Genomic DNA, 20,345 nt, shown 5'->3' with positions numbered 1-20,345 from the left:
ACTGGACATTGGTGTTGGCAGATTGATCCATACCCCCAATCTGTTTCTATCTTTCCCTAGTGGAGCAGGGCTCTGGGGAGGTGGGGTTCTGGGACACATTGGTGAGGTTATTGGCCAGGTTGGAATCACAGCATCTGCAACTTGGTGGCTGAAAGGCAGTAAGATATAAAGCAGGAAAAAATGTTTAATAAATAGGAATCAAAAAAATTAGGAATAGAGAAGACGAAGATAGGAATTTTAGGGTGAAAAGAAGGTAGGAAGTCTATTTTAGGTATGTTCCTAGGGATCCATGACTTTAGTAATTTTTGCTTGAGCTTGATAGCTAACATGGAGGTAGACAAAAAGTATTGCTTGGGAAGATGGTGTCAGAGTTGAGAATAGCACTAGGAAGCTGCCGAGTCAGGGCAGAGAGTAGCTCTCAGACTTGAAGAAATTATATAAATGCAATTAACTATTTACCCCATTGATCTGACCCAGGATATTTAGCACAGGAGTTTGTATAAACCTCCTAGCCCTTGTCAGTCTGTGTTCACAGTCCATGGTCATAGCTGGAAACATTCTAGGTTGTATTCATTTCAGACCTATTTTTCCTCGAGTGGAAGAGTAGGATGACCCAGCCTCCCTTTGGAGAGTGGGGCAATTCCTATCATTGCTAGTTCATAGTGAGGGTATGGTCCTGAAGAAGTCCATAACAGGGCTTATAATGATGTTCCTGATGGAAGTGACCAGTGATGGTAGAAAGAGGAGTTTATTAGAGGTCTAGGCCCATTGTATCTATGGGGAATCCAAGGATTCCCTAACTAGGGCCCCAGGTGGTGAGGTGGCCTGGCAGTTACCAAAAAGGCCATTATTGAGCAAGCTAGTCTCTTGACCTTTTCAAGCTTTTGTAGTCCCTTCTTTGATAAGCTTAGGCTTTCTCCCACTTATTAACACATTGAGTACCATTTATTGTACTCAAACTGGCTACTTTTTATATGCTCCTGCAGATTTTCTTTTTGAGGCCTAGAATCCTGATGCTGGGATAATTTGGTTCACTGTTATGGACATCTTGCAAAGTTGAGATGAATCCCTATAACACAATCTAGCTTGCATATCAGTGGATGAAACACACACACACACACACACACACACACACACACACACACCTAAAGGTTTATTATTTACTTAATGAGGCTTTTAGGGAGAAAAGGGAACATTTCCCAATCTGTGAAGGCAGGCTGATTTGGGATTTTCTTGTAGTTAGAGAGTACTCGAAGTATTTAGTGGCTAGAAGGTAGTTTCTTGTAGTTAAAAGGCTAAACTGAGGGCATGGGTTTGATGGCAACAGAGGAGGGAACACCCACATCTTCTCATCAGCCTTCCAGATGTGCAAGCAGAAGGAGGAAGAGAAGGTGAGACTTAAAAGCTGTCAGCAGGCTATAATTGAAAAATGGAGACCACCAATGTGTCCTAGAACCCCACCTCCCAGAGCCCTACCCCAACTGGGAAAGAGAAAGAGTCTGGGAGTATGGATAGACAGACCTCTCAACACTCATGTTCAGCAGAGTAAAAAGATACAGAAGCCAGACGTTCCACCATCTGCACCCCATAAGTATCACTGGTCCATACTCCAGAGGGATAAAGAATAAGGAAGCTTTCAATGGAAGGGATGGGATACAGAACTCTGGTGGTAGAAATTGAATGGAATTGTACCCCTCTTAACCCACAATCTTGTCTATCATTATTAAATCACTAATAAAAAAGTAAATTAATTTCAGGTTGAAGAAAAAAGAGAAAAGAAAAATGGAGAGCAACTCTATTATACTTGCATATTAGAGTTGTGACTAGCCTACAATGCAGACATATGCTGCATGTGGGCACTTAACAACTGTCGATGTTCTCCCACATGTAGGTCCTGTGTGAGGGTGATGGTATATCATTTACACATCACCTAGACACTTACAGATTTTAACTAATTTATAGAAATGATTTCCTCCTAATGTTAACCATGCCTGTTAAAAGCAGAAAACCTAAACTTAACTTTGTCTTGCACACTGGCTTGACAAATAAGAACAAGGTAGTTCACTGGAATAGTGCACCAGCTTTGACAGGTTCCATTCCAGCCTACACTGAAGGAAGCTGTGATGCTGCGGTATCTATCCTTCTCTTCTTCTGTCTGTCTCTCTCTCTCTCTCACTCACTCTCTGTCTGTCTGAAAAAGTTGGCTCTGAGTGGTGAAGTCCTATGATAGAAAGAACAGAGAAGGTGGAGAGGAAGAAGAAAAAAAGAGGAAGGGGGAAAGGAAGAAGGTAAAGAAGGAGGAGAAAAAGGAGGAGGAGGAGGAGAAGGAGAAGGAGAAGAGGAGGAGGAGGAGAAGGAGGAGAAGGAAAAGAAGGAGGAGGAGAAGGAGGAGGAGGGGGGAAGAGGAGGAGGAGGAGGGAGAAGAAAGAAGAAGAAAGAAGAAGAAGAAAGGGCAACAACAACAACAATGACAAAACCTTTCTGGGGTATCCTTAACCTCTGCTTTGTTCATTTGCAGATGAGTGAACATTTGCTTTGCCTCCTTGCCAGACAGCCTGCCTCCTCTTCCATTTTACTCCAGAATGGTTTTTGTGTTCTCTTCTTGCTTGGCAAGACTATCTTCCTTGCTATATCCTTCCTCTTCCATGGAACACTATGCTTCAGCTATATAATTAAGTCTTACTAATTTAAGAGCTGGAAGGAGAGAAAACTCAGTAAATTACCAAGAGGGCAAGAAAGTAAATTAGGGAATACTTAGGAAAAAAAAAACTGTCTCACAATTATCTTCTGTCAAAAAACAAGTTTCTCTTCTATTCTATTGGAAATAAAACATTAAATACACAGTTCTATGTTTTCTGTGTTTGCCAATTCTGTTATTTTTGTTTTATTTTTGTTGTTTAGGTTTTACTGCTGCATATCCAACACAATCTTCCATTCCTTGTAAAAGTCAGAAGTTTATACTTCCAGAACCAGAGAAAAAAGGATTTAATAGTCAAGTGAAGAGATTTTATGATAAAAAGGTGAGAGCATCAGGATATATAAATCTTAAATATAGTACATTATTTAACATTTAGTACCACATTAATATGTATTATTACGTTTACCAATTTACTATGTTTATTAATAACATATTAATAATATTCATTTAAAAGGATAATAAAAATATATTATCCATTTACATGAATATTACATGAATATATAATATATAAATATATTAGTTTGGGTTGTCTGGCTGGTGAGGTTGTTCTTATGACCAGTAGAGGGCAGTGTCACCCAAGGAGCCACAGTGCCTTGTCCTAGTTGTATTGACTAGTTTGTAAGAAGTAGCTGGAAAGGTTAAATCCAGACGAAAAACAGCCATGTCTAGATTTATGATACTACATTGAATTAAAAAAATTAACAATTAAAATGGTATCTTGTAGGAGATAAAAATGTTCTTCCTCCCTCAGGCTTACTCAGTAGAAATAAATCTTCCTTCAAATAAGGAAAAATAAGCCTAATAAATTAAAAGCTACATTTATGGGGAGCCTGTTCATTTAAGCCTCTTCACTCTAACGCTCACCCAATTGAGCTGTTTCGGCGGGCTAACCCTCTTTAATCAATATATTATTACTGTCCTGTATTTCCTATGTCCATCGCAACCCTCTTATCCTTCTTACTCAAATATCTTTTGCCACTTTTATTTTTCTCTCTCTGATATGAAAAATTCTGCTTGGTACCTGAGAGGGGTCTGACTTTCCACCCTCTCTTCAGCAGGGGGTTGAAGCAGCCCCCGGATATAACTTACAGTTGTATTTAAAAACCTTCATCCTTTATTCATGTCCTTGAAAAAAAAATAACCTTCTTTTGGAAGAGTCATCATCTCAGTTACCTTTGTAGAATTCTATAATTTTTGTAGTTGTTTGTTATCCTACCACATTTTGAAGATTGTGGAGAGGGTATGGGAAGATGCCTAGGTCCCGATACTACAATGTGAAAGAGTTAAAGGACACCCCAGTTCTTTTTGTCTCTTAGCCTGTTTCTTTCTTTGTAAACAAGAATGCTATACTAGAGAACAGTTAGGTTTCTTCTAGTTCTGGTATTTTAAGGTTCTAATGAAGCAAATCAAATGAATATGGTGTGCATATATGTACATGTTCACATAAAGATACATACTTTTCATCATCTGTAGGTTTTTCCTAAAAATAGTATTTAAAACACTTGCTCAGGAGTTTTTCTCCATTTTTCTCTATATTTGAACTCTTTTTTTTTTTTTCTGCTTGGTTTTCCATTTATCAATTTAATGATAAAATACTATGCTTCTCCAGGGTATTTGCAACCCAGCCTACAGAGAAAGTAATAGAAGTCACCACTTATGGAGCCCTACTAAGTGTGAAATAATTTTAGACCACATATCTAATCCTCTGAATATGCTAAAAAGGAAGGATTTATTGTCTTAATTTAAGAGAAGAGGAAACTGAGGCTTAGGATAGTGAAAAGACCCACCCAAAGTCACACAACTCAGGGCTTGGCACATTAAGAAGCTCTACATAAATATTTGCTGAATCAACATTGAAAGAATTAGACCTCAAACCCAGGGCAGCTCACTCCAAAGCCTTCTGCTCTTTCCACACACTGTACCACACCTCCCTTTGTGACCCACAAAGCCATCAATTTTGTCTATGAAAGCCAATGAGGACGTTTCTATAAAGGCCTTGGTAAAACAGACCAAGCTTAAGAGAGAAAGAGGAGCATTCTGCATGTGAAGGCTCCAGTATGCACTGGAGATGTAGACTGAAGACTTCAATTGTGAAACTGAGAGGACTGACTTTTTGAATTAATGTTTGAAAACTATTGCTTTTCAGAAAACATTCTCCTAAAGTAACCAAGATGGCAACCAGCCAAAATCATAGGTTTCATCAAATAGAGAGGTACATAGCTTAGACATTAGACCTGTGCTTTTCAAATGGGGTCACCATGGTTTGACAGTGTAAAAACTTTCATCTACGCAATGGAATGCCTTTTGTAAATAAGACACTTGGGACTCATATAAATCAGGTCCCGTATGTTCTGTTCTGTTACTAGCTGCTTATCTTGAGATAAATCACTTTTCTGGGTGCCAGTTTCTTCATCTGAAACATAAAAATGGGATTTGTAATTTTCAAGGTTCCTTTAAGCTATAAAAATAGGAAAGAAATTGTTGTTCCATGCTTACTTATTCTCTCTCTCTCTTTCTCTCTCTTTCCTGAGGGAAGTAAACATTGAGAAGTTAAGGATCTTGTTTAACATCACTCAATAATTGAATGAGGCAATACAAATTAAAAATGTTTTAAAACTTCAATGCCTCACCACCCTTCTTAAAACACAAATCATACACACCCTATGCCTGATCTCATAACGTGGTTGTGTTCTTGTACTAGTTCTGTGACCCACTTAGCACATCTTTAACACAGAGAATTGGTGCCCTTTGAAACACTTACCTTGCCAGTCTGACTGTGCAGGGAAACCCCAGGGCTTCGATGCCCAGTTCACATTTTATATAGGAATCTGCTGGCTACCAGGAGTCCTCCACAGAGCTCAGTGTCTGAGCTGGCAATTTGGCAGCTAGAAATGAAATCTGCTTCCCTGAACATTTTACAATTATTTACAGATATGCTGGCAACTTGACTGACATGAAGAGACATGCCTAATCTGTGACAGAGCATACCCCAACTAGTACTAGTGAGATGAACATTTTCTCCCCATTCCCTATTTCTGTCCCCACATCACCCTGGAGTATGGCCTCTGCTCCCTCCCACTTAGGGAATCTACTCTGTCTTTGCATCTTCCTTTTCTCTTCTTAAAAAGTAAGGGTGTTTTATTACCTAAACGCTTGGCAGGGATTACTTATTCCATGATTCTAAACTTCATCAATTCTTTCTGGGCTCCAAAGACTGAATATTTGAAGGGCATGTTTTAAAAATACATTCTAGGTGCTGAGTAGTCATGCACCTGGTTAAGTGCATGTATCACAGTGCACAAAGACCCCAGGCTCAAGCCCTCAGTCCCTACCTGCAGGGAAAAAGCTTTATAAGTGATGAGGCAGTGCTGCAGGTGTCTTTCTGTATCTCTGCCTCTCCTTTTCCTCTTGATTTCTCTGTCTCTATTCAATAAAATAGTTTTCGAGAAAAATACATTTTAATTTCATAGATAACCTAACAGTAAATCTACCCTCCCCAGTGGAAAGCAGGCTGGTATTTTAATTTGTGGTGAAATTGTACAAAGTTAGTATTGTTCAGTAATTAATTTGAGAAGGCACAGGATCAGAGATATTTTGTCAGGGACATTTAGATGAAAGGGATTTCAGTTTTCAAAGACCACTGTCTTCAAGGGGATAACTTCCTCAAATGTGTCCCCAGCTGTATATTTGAAGTACAGTATGGTCTGCCTCACCTGCCACTGTAGAAGCTAGACTTCTTATCAGTCATCAGTAGCCCTTTTAAAGGGTCAGCATGACTTAGTGTGAGTGATGTTCCTGGTGGGAGCAAATAGTCAGCTGGCACTGACAGTGTGCCAGACACCCCTTGAAACCTTTTGCATTTATTAACTCATTTAGTCCCCATAATAACCCTGTGAGCTCAGTCCCATCATTACCCCCACTTTTCAGATAATGACCCTGAGATACAAAGAGGGTTAAGTAGCTGAGCAACCAGGGTCAGGGGCATGAAACCAGGCAGAACAGTGCCTGCTTCCCAGACTGTTTCCTGGCATTTTTTTCCTGGGTGGAAATAAGCATCTCCCCTTTTAAACTGCTATAGCCCATCATGGCCCTGACTACCTTCTGCTTGACATGATGGTCTCCACTTGCCTAGGAACTCCTTGAGCAACAGTTATTGCTATCCTTTCTAGATCCCCAAGTCCCCCAAATGTGGATTGAATAAATGGTACCAGTTCAAGTCCATGCATGTCCCAGTGAGTCATGGGAATAAACATCTCCACTTTTTACAGTTTTGCTGTATCTCCTCCATCCAATTATTAGCACTTGTGAGATGTAACTAGTTATGTTTGTCTCTTCAGGTCTAAGCACAAGTCCTGGACTTAAATATGAGTTTGATGGGGGGGGGGGGTCAGGTGGTAGCACAGCTGGTTAATTGCACATGGCACCAAGCACAAGGACAGTAGTAACAATCCAGTTTGAGCCCTCTGCTTCCCACCTGCAGAGGGGTTGCTTCACAAGCGGTGAAGCAGGTCTGCAGGTGTCTATTTTTCTCTTCCCCTCCTCTCTCGATTTCTCTCTGTTCTATCCAACAACAACAACATCAGTGGCAACAATAACAACAGCAACAAGGGCAACAAAATGGGAAAAAAATGACCTCCAGGAGCAGTGGATTTGTAGTGCAGGCACCAAGCCCCAGCGATAACCCTGGAGGCAAAAAAAGAAAAAAAAATGCATTTGATGGATTTTTGTCTACATTCCACTTGAGGTTTCAAGGAACTGCTGGATCAAAGAAATATGTCTCTGTAAAAGAAAAGCATGGATACTGTATAATACAAATTTTATTTTATTTTATTTTATTTTACCAGAGGACTGCTAAATTCTAGCTTTTGGTGGTGCTGCAGATTAAACCTGGAACCTTTGGTGCCTTAGTCATGAAAGGCTTTCTACATAATCACAACACTACTTCCCTACTATGACAATACTGACTTTTAACAGAGATTTTGAAAATGCTGGTTTGACTGCTTTATTTCTTTTTTTTTAATTTTTAAAATTTATTTTCCCTTTTGTTGCCCTTGTTGTTTTTTACTGTTGTAGTTATTATTGATGTTGTCATTGTTGGATAGGACAGGGATAAATGGAGAGAGGAGGGGAAGACAGAGAGGGGGAGAGAAAGATAGACACCTGCAGACCTGCTTCACCGCTTGTGAAGTGACTCCCCTGCAGGTGGGGAGCTGGGGGCTTGAACTGGGATCCTTAAACCGGTCCTTGAGCTTTGTGCCACATGCACTTAACCCGCTGCACTACCGCCCAACTCCCCGACTGCTTTATTTCTAACCTGCTTAGGCCAGCAGTAAGCAAAGACTTGGTTCCCATATTTGTCCCCTCAGCTGACCTTGCTTCCACCATGCCTACTTTTCACCTGGAAGACCAAGAGCCATCCTTCTCAAGAGACTTCATTCTAGTTTTCCTGTGTTCCTTTGGGGCTCCTTGGGACCTTTATGTCATACTCTTATTTATTTACCTACTTACTTACATTTATTTGATAGAGTCAGAGAGAATTTGAGTTGGAAGAGGGAGATAAAGAGGATGAAGGAGAAAGACAGGGAGCCAGGTGGTTAAGTGCACATGCTACAATGCACAAGGACCTGGGTTCAAGCCCCCAGTCCTCATCTATAGGGGGAAATCTTTGTGAGTGATGAAGCAATGCTGCAGCTATCTCTGTTTCTCTCCCTCCCCCTTCCTCTGAATTTCTGCCTGTTGCTGTCCAATAAATAAAGAAAGGTATAATTTCAAAAAGATATAGAGAAACACCGGCAGCACTACTTCACCACTTGGGAAGCTTCCCTCCTGCACGTGGAGACTGGGGACTTTAACCTGGGTCCTTGCGCACTGTGACATGTGTGCTCAACCTAGCCCCTCCTCCATTCTTAAAAAAAAAAATAAAGAGTTGTGCTTTTTTGCTTGTAGTATACTCATTGCCTCTACCTTATCATCTGTGATCAGATGTATGGGAAGAAAAATCCCTAGACATACTTACTAATTCAGCTCTGCATTTTATGAGATTATAGAGCCCACTCAGTGTCTAGTATAGACTCACATAGTTGTTTGCTAGCAAAAGAAATTCAATATAACATATCATCTAAGTTTTCATCAAAAGAATAAAAGCTGTATAATTTATTTATATAAGTGGCATTAATTTCATCTTGTCCAAACTACCCCCACCTTTTTTTTAAAGATCACTTTATTGAGGAAATGGTAATTCACATGGTTATTGTCACAGGGGAACAATTCCATATATCCCCAAGATGGGTATTACCACACTTCACTCACAACCTAACAAATATCCTCTTCCACTATAGGACATTGGATACCCTACCCTCCTTGACCTCTTGAACCTTAGAATTCCACCCATCTGAATCTTTGGATCAGCTTTGGAAAACCACAATCCTTTAAAATTTCAACCTGCTTCATTTCTTGCTTTTGTTTCTTAGAACCTATCGATGAGTGAGGTCATCAAGTGTTTATCTTTCTCCTTCTGGAATTACTTATTTTGCTTAGTATAATTATCTCCATGTTGTAGCAAAAGAGAAGATTTCGTTGTTTCTTATAGCTGAATAGTAATGGCGTGCGCGCGTGTGTGTGTGTGTGTGTGCGTGTGCGTGTGCGTGTGTGTGTGTGTGTGTCTCAGGTTGACAGAAAAAGTCATGATGGATTTTTGCATAGAAAAACACATGATTCTTCCAGAAACCAACTTCTTTTATTATTTAAATTTTTTTTTAATTTAAGAAAGGATAAATTAACAAAACCATAGGGTAGGAGGAGTACAACTCCACACAATTCCCACCACCCAATCTCCATATCCCACCCCTTCCCCTGATAGCTTTCCCATTCTCTATCCCTCTGGGAGCATGGACCCAGGGTCATTGTGGTGGACACTTGAGTTGTTTATAAATTTTAACTCTTACAAATAGTGCTGCACTGTGATCAGTTTCAAACCAACATTAGAATAATTTGTGAATTATTAATAGTTTCCTGTGTCAACTGTCACTGGCCAGCTCTATTGCATTGCCTCCTGAAGGATTCCTCCTGGGCATTAAGAGCAAATGGACAGATCACTCTTCTTCCAGCACAAGTTGTGATGATCCATTTTGCATCTGGACTCAAAACACTTTGGTCCATGGCAGAATTAAGACATAATTAAGGTCCTATATTGTTGTCAGATTTAACAATAATAATAGTACTAATAAAAGATTTCTAGGTAATTTAGAGTTTTAGATGAGTGACAAACAACTATAGTTCAAATGTAGCATGAGACACGTATCTACAAAAATAACTGTTATTTACCTGAAACTCAAGTTTAACCGGGGTAGGGTAAATGGAGGTTTTATATTTTTTATGTGGCAACCCTAGCTTCTCAGATAAATGCAAATGTCTTTAATTTTTACAATGTCATTATTTTTAAAAAAATTTTCCTTGGACAGAGACAGAGAAGTTGAGAGGAAAGGGAGAGATAGAGAAGAAGGAGTGAGAGAGACACTTGCAGCACCACTTCATCACTTATGAAGCTTTCCCCCTGCAGGTGGGGAAGAAGGGTTTAAACTCGAATCCTTGCACACTGCAATGTGTGTGCTCAAGGAGGTGTACCACCACCTGACCCCTCCTTCTCATCTTTCAAGTAGGAGTTACATGAGTTAGTGCAAGTAAATCTCTCAGAACAGTATCTGGTATACAGAGACTACTCAGTAATACATTCTAACCCTGCAAACAGTCCCCTCCCAACTCCAAAAATATTTTCCTTCTTTCCCTGAAGACCTCCAATTTGCACCCACTTGCTAAAATTGTGACACAGAGCTATCTTCCTGGTCCGGCATGCCAGGGTTCCGAAGGCTTGGGATGCCCATGTACCTGGTTCTGTAGCAATCTTCAGGAAGGACTTGCTTCACTCTCCCTGGCAGTCAACTCCTTTTTTATTTACCAGGAGATAGTACCACCTACCTAAAAAGCAGAAACCAATTCCCTTCCTCCACCAGTTACAGAACTACTAAGCTCAAAGCACTCAGTACATTTAAAATTTAGTTTAGGGTTGGAGAGACATTGCAGCAGTAATACACCAGACTTTCATGCCCGAGGGCCCAGAGATCCCAAGTTCAACCCCTAACACCACTAGATTCTAGAACTGAGTAGTGCTCTGGTATCCTCCTCTCACTCTCGATTGGTCTTTATCATAAAAAATGTTTTAAAGTAAAATTCAGTTCAGAAGAACCTATTAATAGTCGTATGGTCCTATCCCTTGTGTTAAGCCATAATCACACACTGTTGACTAGATTGTGTTGTTCTGGAAGACTTAATGGTGCCTTATGCTTTTTTTCTGCCCCAAGTGAGTATGGTTGATGAAAACAGGATGAGCCTAAGTAACAGAGGTTGAAAATAGCAAGCTCTGGAGTCAGACTGACTGTTTTCAAATCTAGATTTCATCATTGACTAACTATGGACCCAGTGTTTCAGGGCTTCACCTTTTTTTAAGTGAATCCAGTACCATTCCCTCCAGCAAAGGTTTGTATACACCATGTGCTTAGCATAGAACTCAGGTCCTAGCTCTTCTAGCAGTAGGCCCTGGGTAAATTCCTCACATGCCTCAGTGTCTCCACCTATAAAATGGGGACAGTAATCCCTCCCACCCTGGGGGATTAAATGAACCACCCTTGAAAAGTTCCTGGCACTAAGATGGCTCCTAGTAAACTCATGGGACAGTGAAGCATCCTTATCATTTTATGCCACTCACTTGGCCAACCTCTGGCAACACTGACTTCCTCCTGGTAACTAGCATGAGAAATCAGATGGAAGCTCAATAAACTGCAACAGCAGAAATGTGCTTAGAATCCACGCTTCCGTGTTTTTCTCTCTAGCATACCTGTATCATTTAGCTTTTGAGACTCGTGAATCTGCCTCTTTTTGTCTGAGTGTTAGAAATGGTCTTGTTTGGGATGAAGGCTGTTTTTGTTTCATTTTGTTTTATAAACAGAAACACTCCCTGATTTCTCTTCTGAAAGGCTGAGGAGGAAGCTGAGTCAGGTGGGGTGCGGTTAACGTGAAATCGGTCACCTTCCCTCAACTATGTCTTGGCTTACCCAATCAATACACTGACTAGCAAGCACATCAGCCACACTTTGTATCCCATTTTATGCTCATTTCTCTAATGGCCTGAAAACACAAAGAAATACAACAGTCTTCTGCAGTGCCATACAACAGAGTGCAAAGAACAAAGACTTTGGAGATCCCAGACCTGGGTTGGAATCCCATCCCCAGAGCTTGGTACAGAGAAGGTGATTGCATGTGTTTGAGATGGTGGAACCAGGCTGTCATTGGTGGCTTGCTGCCTGTCCTGGAGGATTACAGTGAGGCTTAGTGTTAATGGATGCAAAGCTTGCAAGAAAACACAATGGAATTGAATGTATCCCAGAGATGCTTCATTCTCTTCCCTTCCAGGATGATATACCAGGCCCTGGGTTCTACAATGTCATTCACCAATCTCCAGTGTCCAACAGTGTCTCCTTGTCTAAGAAAGGAACATGCACTTTCCCCTCTATGGTGAGAACTCCTTCTGTTGAATAAGGGTATTGTCTCAGTAATTTCTTTCATATGTTAAATAACCATGTACTGGACCCGTGGTCCTTTCTTTCCAAAAGTCTATGGTTCTAATTAGAAAAGGAACTACCTCCTTAAATTTTATGCAGGTAAGTTAGAGCCTATATCTTTAAGTGATTTGTTTTTTCTACCCCTATACATTGCCATAATGGGAAGATTTAGAGCCTTACCATCCAGAACCCATCTTGACATCATGGAGTACTCTAGCAAATAGTTTACTAAGATGTTTAAACACAGGAAAACCATGTTACTCTTACACATCTGACCCTCATATGTTTAACACTGCTTTGCCTAACTAGGATATCCAAATGTTTCAGGAATCTGTTGGAACCAAAAAGAAAGCAGGCAGTGGATCTGAAATCATTCTTTCCTCACTGTTCCTTTTCTTTGTAGGGTGTGGGATTTTTTTTTAATTTTTAAAATTATCTTTATTTATTGGATAGAGACAGCCAGAAGCTGAGAAGGAAGGGGGGAGATAGAGAGGGAGAGAGGCAGAGAAACACCTGCAGCCCTGCTTCATCACTTGTGAAGCTTTCCCCCTGTAGGTGGGGATGGGGCTTGAACCCGGGTCCTTGCGAACTGTATGTAACCTGTTCACTCAACCAGGTGTGCCACCTCCCAGCCCCGCAGGATTTTTTTTTTTAAAGATCTGTTTATTTGCTTTGCAAGAGAAATTGAAAAAGACCAGAGCATAACTCCACTCTAGCCTATGTGAAATTAGAGATGGGATCTGAGAGCCACACATACATACCTCTGTGCTCTACTCAGTGAGTCCCCTCTCCAGCCACAAGATGAAGGTCTTTACTCTTGCAGAGGGCTAACAAAAAAGTAGCTATGTGAAGTCCCAAGTTCTTGGTTAAACTTGGACAAGGATAATCTTTATTGGAATATTTATAAATTGGCAAGGAAAACAGCTAAAATAAAGGAGAAGAGGCAGACTAACTTAACCAAAGACTAGCAGATGAATGCAAAAAAAGCACACCGAGATTTTAGCATTGATGAAGTGCATGTGTCATCTTGTCCCTTTAAAAGTTTATAATAATTTCAAGCCAGCAAAACAGTTCTGGGAAAGTGCTTGGTTTGCCATGTGTGTAACCCAGGTTCAGATTCAGCTCCCAGATAACTGGGATGTCTCAGTGCTGTGGTGTCTTCCTTTCTCTCTATCTAAAAAGGTTGACCCTGAGTGGTGAATCCCCAGTGGCATTAGAAAGAAAATGTTGTGATAATCTCTAACAAAGATGTATTCTGAAACCTGACATTGGAATTGATTTTGATTTAAAAAATAGTAACTACCAAAAACCCACACAAAAGGACCATTAAGAGGTTCTGAATGCAGCCACTCGTTGGAATTTGAATTTGACAGTGTTGAACACTCAAGAGGTAAGCCGACTTTGGAGTCAACTCCCTATGAGCAAAGGAGCTGTGAGTTCATGGAACAATTACTTCCTTACTTTTCTACTCCAGACTCTGCGAGTAAAGAGACTCAAATGCAATGGGGCAAAGAAGTGCCGCCTCATGATGCTGTGGCACAGGAGACAAGGCAATTTAAGACCTAATCCTGACTCAGCCATAGATTCTCAATGTGACCTCAAGCACGTCACCCTTCTGTGTCCTACTTGCCTCATGAAAGTGGAGACTCCCTGAAGGCGCTAGGCAAATTAACATTGCAATGAGTGAAATACTCTTTGAAACTACAGCGCATTATAAACATACTAAATATTATGATTGTTACCACCTGAGTCACAAACAGTACTTCCTGCAACACCTAAATTTTCTTTCTGAGAACTTCTTTGCCAACTAGTAGCACTGCCCATTACTGCTCAGCATCAAATAAGGGACTGAATCAGAGCACATGATCAATTCTGTGTGAGGCACTGTGTACAATATTTTTTTAAATTTTAATTTATTTATAAAATGGAAACTGACAAAACCATAGGATACAATAATTTTGCGAAGAATGAGCTGGATGGTCTGGAAGAGAGGGGTGTTTGAAGGAAGACCTGAGAATTGTAGACTCTAACCAGTTCTCTTTAAAATGTAAGCTAAACTCTAAAGAAGTCAGACATGGAGTTGTTCAAGCCCCTTCTCCCACTTTTGATCAACACAGAAAATGATGTTTATTTTACAAATGTTTTTTTTTTTATCCTTTGCAGGGTCCTTGAGAAATTAATCTGTCAGGAGACCCCACACCTTATCTGCTTCCTTTCTGAGTTGGATGTGCATGCTCTGCCTCCACTCCTGTTTAGTGACTTTCATATTTAGCATTTCTTCTGTTTCCAGACCCTAAGGTCTGGAGGAATTCAAAGGAGCCCTCATCAAAGAAAGGACTGCTTTACTGACACTGGCATACAATCAGGAGGAGTGTGGTTGTGGGTGAGGCTGATCAAAAACCTCTGTGGGTCTATAAATTTTAGAAACTTCCTGGTGACTATTGGGACATCTTACACTCAGTCTTTCAGAAGACCTGTCATCTCTTTAGGTCTGAGTAAGATAAAGAGTTTAATTAATGTATTCTAAATCTTTGCTCCAGAATTATTTGTAGGACTGACTAGGAAGTTCAATGAGGTAGATGGGGGGAGCCATTTGTAGTTTTTTCTATGTGTGTGTGGTGGAAGGAGTGGTTCTGGAAAACTTAGTATGTTCTGGAAAGAGGTTCATAAATACCAGCATGTGACGTTGAAGACCACAGGTCTGGCAATTAAAAGAAAGCCAAGAGATGAATAGGAATGGGGAGGGAGTGCTACTTTGACTGTACTCTAAGATGAACTCTCTTAACATGCTTTATGAAACTGACTCTGTTGAGAGACTTTTTAAAAACAAAATTGTGCACCTATGTGCATAGGTACCTGAGGCCAAAAAAGAGTTTGTGGTTGAGTAAGTTTGGGAAAGCCTGGTTAAATGAAGCTAGGCCTCTTTGTTGTAGGATTCCTCAGAGAATTTAATACTCTGATATGTATTGTGAATCCTCAAAATGGGAACATGGTATATGTAACATCTCCAATTTGTTTGACTCTGGAACTCCCTCCCTGCTGATGCCACCACTAATATGATCTTATCTTATAGATTTGGGGCTAATTTTGAGGAAAAAGTGATTTTAAAAACCATTTATTTGCCCACTCTTTTGGTAGTTTGAACTTTGACAGCCTTCTGTAGAGGCTGAAAAAAAGAGTAAAGATATGTCTACTCCACCGGGCAAATGAGATACAGGGAAATGCTGCTTTTGAACTAATACTTTCCACAGCCATTGATCAGCTCCTCATCTTGTGAATGAAAAGCATGCATTTATAGTATTTTGTTGACTTATTGCTCTTTAAAATGGGATGGATCTTTATCATATATTGAAGCCAGACTGCCTGGGTGAGAAAGCTTGCTCTACTACTTAGCTAGATGAGGAAGTTCAGTTTCTTCATCTATAAAACAGGGATAATCATATGACCCACTACTCAGGATTGTCATGAGGATTAAATACAAAAACCCACAATCCATGAAGAGCATTTGGCTAACTGTTGCCCAAAATAAAGTTTGGGGCAAAGTTTGGGGCAAAGTTATTTCCAGAACATCGGTGGTTAGCAGCATTATATACAATGCCTGGGATCAAACTCAGAACCTCATTGCCTTTTTAGACCCAACATCAGGTTAAATCTTGAACTTGGGGAGTCGGGCTGTAGCGCAGCGGGTTAAGCGCAGGTGGCGCAAAGCACAAGGACTGGCATAAGGATCCCAGTTCGGGCCCCGGCTCCCCACCTGCAGGGGAGTTGCTTCACAGGCGGTGAAGCAGGTCTGCAGGTGTCTGCCTTTCTCTCCTCCTCTCTGTCTTCCCCTCCTCTCTCCATTTCTCTCTGTCCTATCCAATAATGACAACAACAATAATAATAACTACAACAATAAAAAAAAACAGCAAGGGCAACAAAAGGGAATAAATAAAAAATAATTAAAAAAAAACTTGAACTTGGGCTAGATTTGGGTCAGCTGAGACTCAGATCAAGAGCAAGCCTGCTTTTAGTGCCACAGATGGTTCATAAACAATGTGCTGAGAACCACTACTACCTAGGACAGACTAAAGGGGATGGGGGTAAGTAATATTTTCCCATAGCCTCCCCCATTTAGTGTGCTTGTATAGTTATTGACCCTTATCAAGCTGAGGAACCCCAGAGCAATGTTCTCAAGCTTTTAGCCATCAAATAGTAAGATTTTTTTTCTGTCTTATCAGATTCCAATACTTGTCATACTATCCTAGGGTAAATTGATGTTATCATCTAGTTTCTATGACTTTTGTCATTTTTTACTTAGCAAACATTGATTCTAGTTTTTTTTTTTTAAAACTAAAAATAGTTTTGTCATGACTTCCTGGAAGGAATATGGTCAGTTAAAACAGTAAAAAGCTTGCAGAGTTTTATGAAATCAGTACTTAGGTATAGGGAGTGGAGAGCAGGGGCTAGGGGTGGGGGGACAGGCAGGAAGCATAGGTGGACTGCAGCCTTATGGAGCTTTGTGTTTTGAAGACATTAAAAGCAAACTTGTCATTTAGGAAATTCCTATGATTTGGCTTTAGAAATAAAACGTTAGGTTTTACTCAGAAGGAAAGCCTAACTTGGAAGAAGAAAGGCTAAAGCTTTCTGTCATAGAAATTACCTAACAGCTTTTGAGTCAAGTGTAGTAGGACTGAAATAGGATGGGTAGACATCTATTTATGGTAAAATTATTTTAGTCAAGTTTCACATATAAGATGAATAGTTTGAGATAGTTTACAAAATTTAAAGTAGGTCTGAATGTGTATTTTCCAAATCCTCAGAGTCTCGGGTCAGTTTTTCATCTTCTACTAAAGTTTCACCTCTTATAAAATGCTTTTAAACCTAGAGCTGGACATGCACTTTTTGACATCTGTCCTTCAGAGTCATAAGTTTATGTGACGGTAGGAATGCAAACTGCTGTAGTCCCTGTAGAAAGCCGTATGGAGAGTCCTCAGAAAAATAAACATGGAAATACCTTATGATCCTGCAAGTAGGCATATACCCAAAGGACATGGAAACACTAATTTGGAGAGATATATGCACTACTGTGTCCATAGATGTGCTACTTACAATAACCAAGGAAAGGAAACAGCCTAAATGCCTATTGACTGGTGGCTGGATAAAGAAGTTATGGGGTATATATTAATGGAAAAAGCTAACTCAGAGTGACCTCCTAATAGGCAAATCAAGATGTTTTTACCCTTTTCTCAGTGAACCAAGCAGTATGATTTGAGCCTCTCAGGAGCCAAGTGACTTGGTTTATAGGAAATGGAATCTAAATCAATGTTCCCTCAACTTGCATGTATACAGTCACTTGTAAAATTTTATTAAAAATTATTATTAGATTCTAAGTTGGAGGTGAGAGTGTTTGGCAGACAATTATCACAGATGAGAAATTGTATCCATACATTGACAATTGTACTTCAAACCACCTAATAAATCACCTAATAAAATGATAAAAGAAAAAAAAGATATTGTGTCCTTTGGGACAAAGATGAATGGAACTTGAAGTGACTAAGTTTAGTGAAATAAATCAGTAGGTGAAAAGCAATAGCCAGATAGTTTCATTCGTGTTTGGAATGTAGAGAATGAAAACACTTAAACTTGCCAAAAAAAAAAAAAAGTAGACAAACTGTCTCAAAGACTTTGGTGAGAACTAGGTAGTTATTGTTGGAGAAGAAGGGTGTATGGAATTTTGGTGGGGAGTGAACCATATTCCTGTAATCTTATGATCTTATAAACTATTATTAAACCATTAATTAAAACTATATATGTAAAAAAAAGTGCTGATTGCTTTGGTTTTTTTCTTCATAGCGTGCCCGAATGGACCCCATCATTTCTAAATTTCCTGCAGCCAATGCATATACTATCCCATCACATTTTTCTTCAAAGAAAGACTTCAGTAATTCCTGCTCCAGCATGTTCCAGTCACCAAGCTTTGCAAAAGCTTTCAAATTTGAAACTCCTGCACCAAATCATTACAATGTAAGGACGTATCATATATTTACAAAATATATATACTAAATGACTGATTTGTTGAAAGAAAGTGGGGAGGGATTTTCAGAGATAGAATTTTAATAAGATTGGCAAACTAGTTAGCATTCATTGCCTACTCAGTGAGTACATGAAGATATTGACCATAAAATAGATTCATGAGGAGTTTGTAGAACCCAGAATACGAGCAACCTAGCGATCGATCAGTATGGACCAAAAGGATGGCCCTGCCTTGGAGAATACTTTTCTTTTTTCAATGCTAAATCATCTTTTATTGAAACATTTTCTTTTGTAGTTAATGAGCTGGTCATTCCAGAGTATTACTGTTGCTGATCTATGTTATCACTCAGGTGGTGGCTGTCAATGCTGCCGCTGTTCTTCCACTGATCAGTCCCTATGATCTGTTTAGTGGTACCAGACAACTCTCTAGCTATATAGTGGTGTTTCATTTATTAGGCAATGTTAACAATCTGATCAAAGGTGTTGTTTCCACTGTGCTTAAAGTTCATCTGCTTCTTTCTGCCTCTTGGCTGATTTTTGCTGGCTTTAATAATGAGAGCAGTGGCAGAAGGTACCACTCCATTGTAGGGCTGCTTGTTCTGAATGATGAGTTGCAGTGTAATCCTTAGGCCCTTCTGATCACTGACTGCTGTAGCAGTGTTATTACCTACCTTTTCTGGAAACAACTGAAGAATGACTAACTTAGGAGTCAATGCAGAGGTGACACGCACTCCCCGACAAGTGCACTTGAAGTAAATGATTTTGGTCTTCTTGGAATTGAACTTCAGTGGCATGATAGAGACAACTGGTGTTGGGAGATTTATTTATTTATTTATTTATTTTTACCACCGCACTGCTCAGCTCTGATTTATGTTGGTATTGGGGATTAAATCTGGGACCTGGGAGCCTCAGGTATGACAGTTGGTTTCCATAACCATTGTGCTATCTCCTCCCACATCTTTTCTTTTCTTTTCTTTTCCTTCCAGGTTTATTGCTGGAGCTTAGTGCTGGCACTACAAATCCACTGAGAATCCACTGCTCCTAGTGGCCATTTTTTTTTTTCATTTTATTGGCTAGGACAGAGAGAAATTGAGAGAGGAGGGGAAGATAGAGAAAGGGGAGAGAAAGATAGACACCTGCAGACCTGCTTTGCCAATTGTGAAGTGACACCTACTTGCAGGTGGGGAGCTGGAAGCTCAAACTGGGATCCTTCTGTGGGTCTTTACACTTTGTATTATATGCACTAAACCTGGTGCGCCAGCATCCAGCCCTTGAGAACCCTTATTTCCTCTGAGCTGAAAGCTGAAAAGCAAAAAACACTTTTCCTATCACTCCTATAATGTAACCATTCTAGGACAGTTTTCTCATCTGCAACAATGAGAACACTTTTTACCACCTTATCTGCAGACACAATTTACAAGTTAGGTTCTCATGGGGAAAATAAATTATCTTTCCATAGTTGAAGTTTTTTTTTTTTTAATAACAGTAGTGTTATGCCAATTATAATGACTTTGTAGTCACTGAGGCAAAATTGTATGATTAGTAGTTAAAAGATGGATTCAGGAAGACTTAGTTAAAATCTCCGGTCTGCCACTCTTTTGTGTAGAGTCTTTGGGCAGCTTCCTTGCCTTTCCAGACTCAAGTTATTGATTTATAAAATGAGGACACATGTCTACTTTATAATGTTAAAGAAAATATTAAACCAGATAATCTATACTAAGTACTTAGCAAGCATCTAGTGTGTAAGGACTCCACAATTCATGGTGATATATAGAGCATTCACTTTACCTCTTGAACCTCAATTATAAAATGGCTCTACAGGGTTATTATCAGAAACATATGAGACAGAAACTGTGATAACAGTTAAGAATTATACATAGTGTTTTGTTACTATGAAACACTTTAAAATATTTTGACCTTGAATATTTCACGCTTGGATTTTTTTCACTTATAGCACTTATAAATCATGCTTTTCTGACTACAAGGATTGTGTCACTGTCTACAAATAATCTAATCAA

The 20,345-nt window shown here is 39.7% G+C and overlaps 1 protein-coding gene across 5 annotated transcripts in view; it reads left to right on the top strand.

The window, feature by feature from the left end:
* STPG1 (sperm tail PG-rich repeat containing 1) overlaps positions 1-20,345 on the top strand; it is a 58,911-nt gene that overhangs the window by 11,145 nt on the left and 27,421 nt on the right. For 3 of the 5 annotated variants that reach the window (XM_007522583.3, XM_060205549.1, XM_060205546.1), the window contains 3 exons: positions 2,902-3,020; positions 12,164-12,265; positions 18,148-18,318. In XM_007522583.3, coding sequence (XP_007522645.1) covers positions 2,902-3,020; positions 12,164-12,265; positions 18,148-18,318 — 392 coding nt within the window. Of the gene's footprint in view, positions 1-2,901; positions 3,021-12,163; positions 12,266-16,284; positions 16,395-18,147; positions 18,319-20,345 lie in introns of those variants that run through there. The other 2 variants (XM_060205547.1, XM_060205548.1) reach the window with 2 other exon arrangements.

Source organism: Erinaceus europaeus, chromosome 13, assembly GCF_950295315.1.
Source record: "Erinaceus europaeus chromosome 13, mEriEur2.1, whole genome shotgun sequence".
NCBI lineage: Eukaryota > Metazoa > Chordata > Mammalia > Eulipotyphla > Erinaceidae > Erinaceus > Erinaceus europaeus.
Note: the sequence above shows the minus strand (reverse complement) of the source record. Positions and strands in the feature narration are given on the sequence as shown.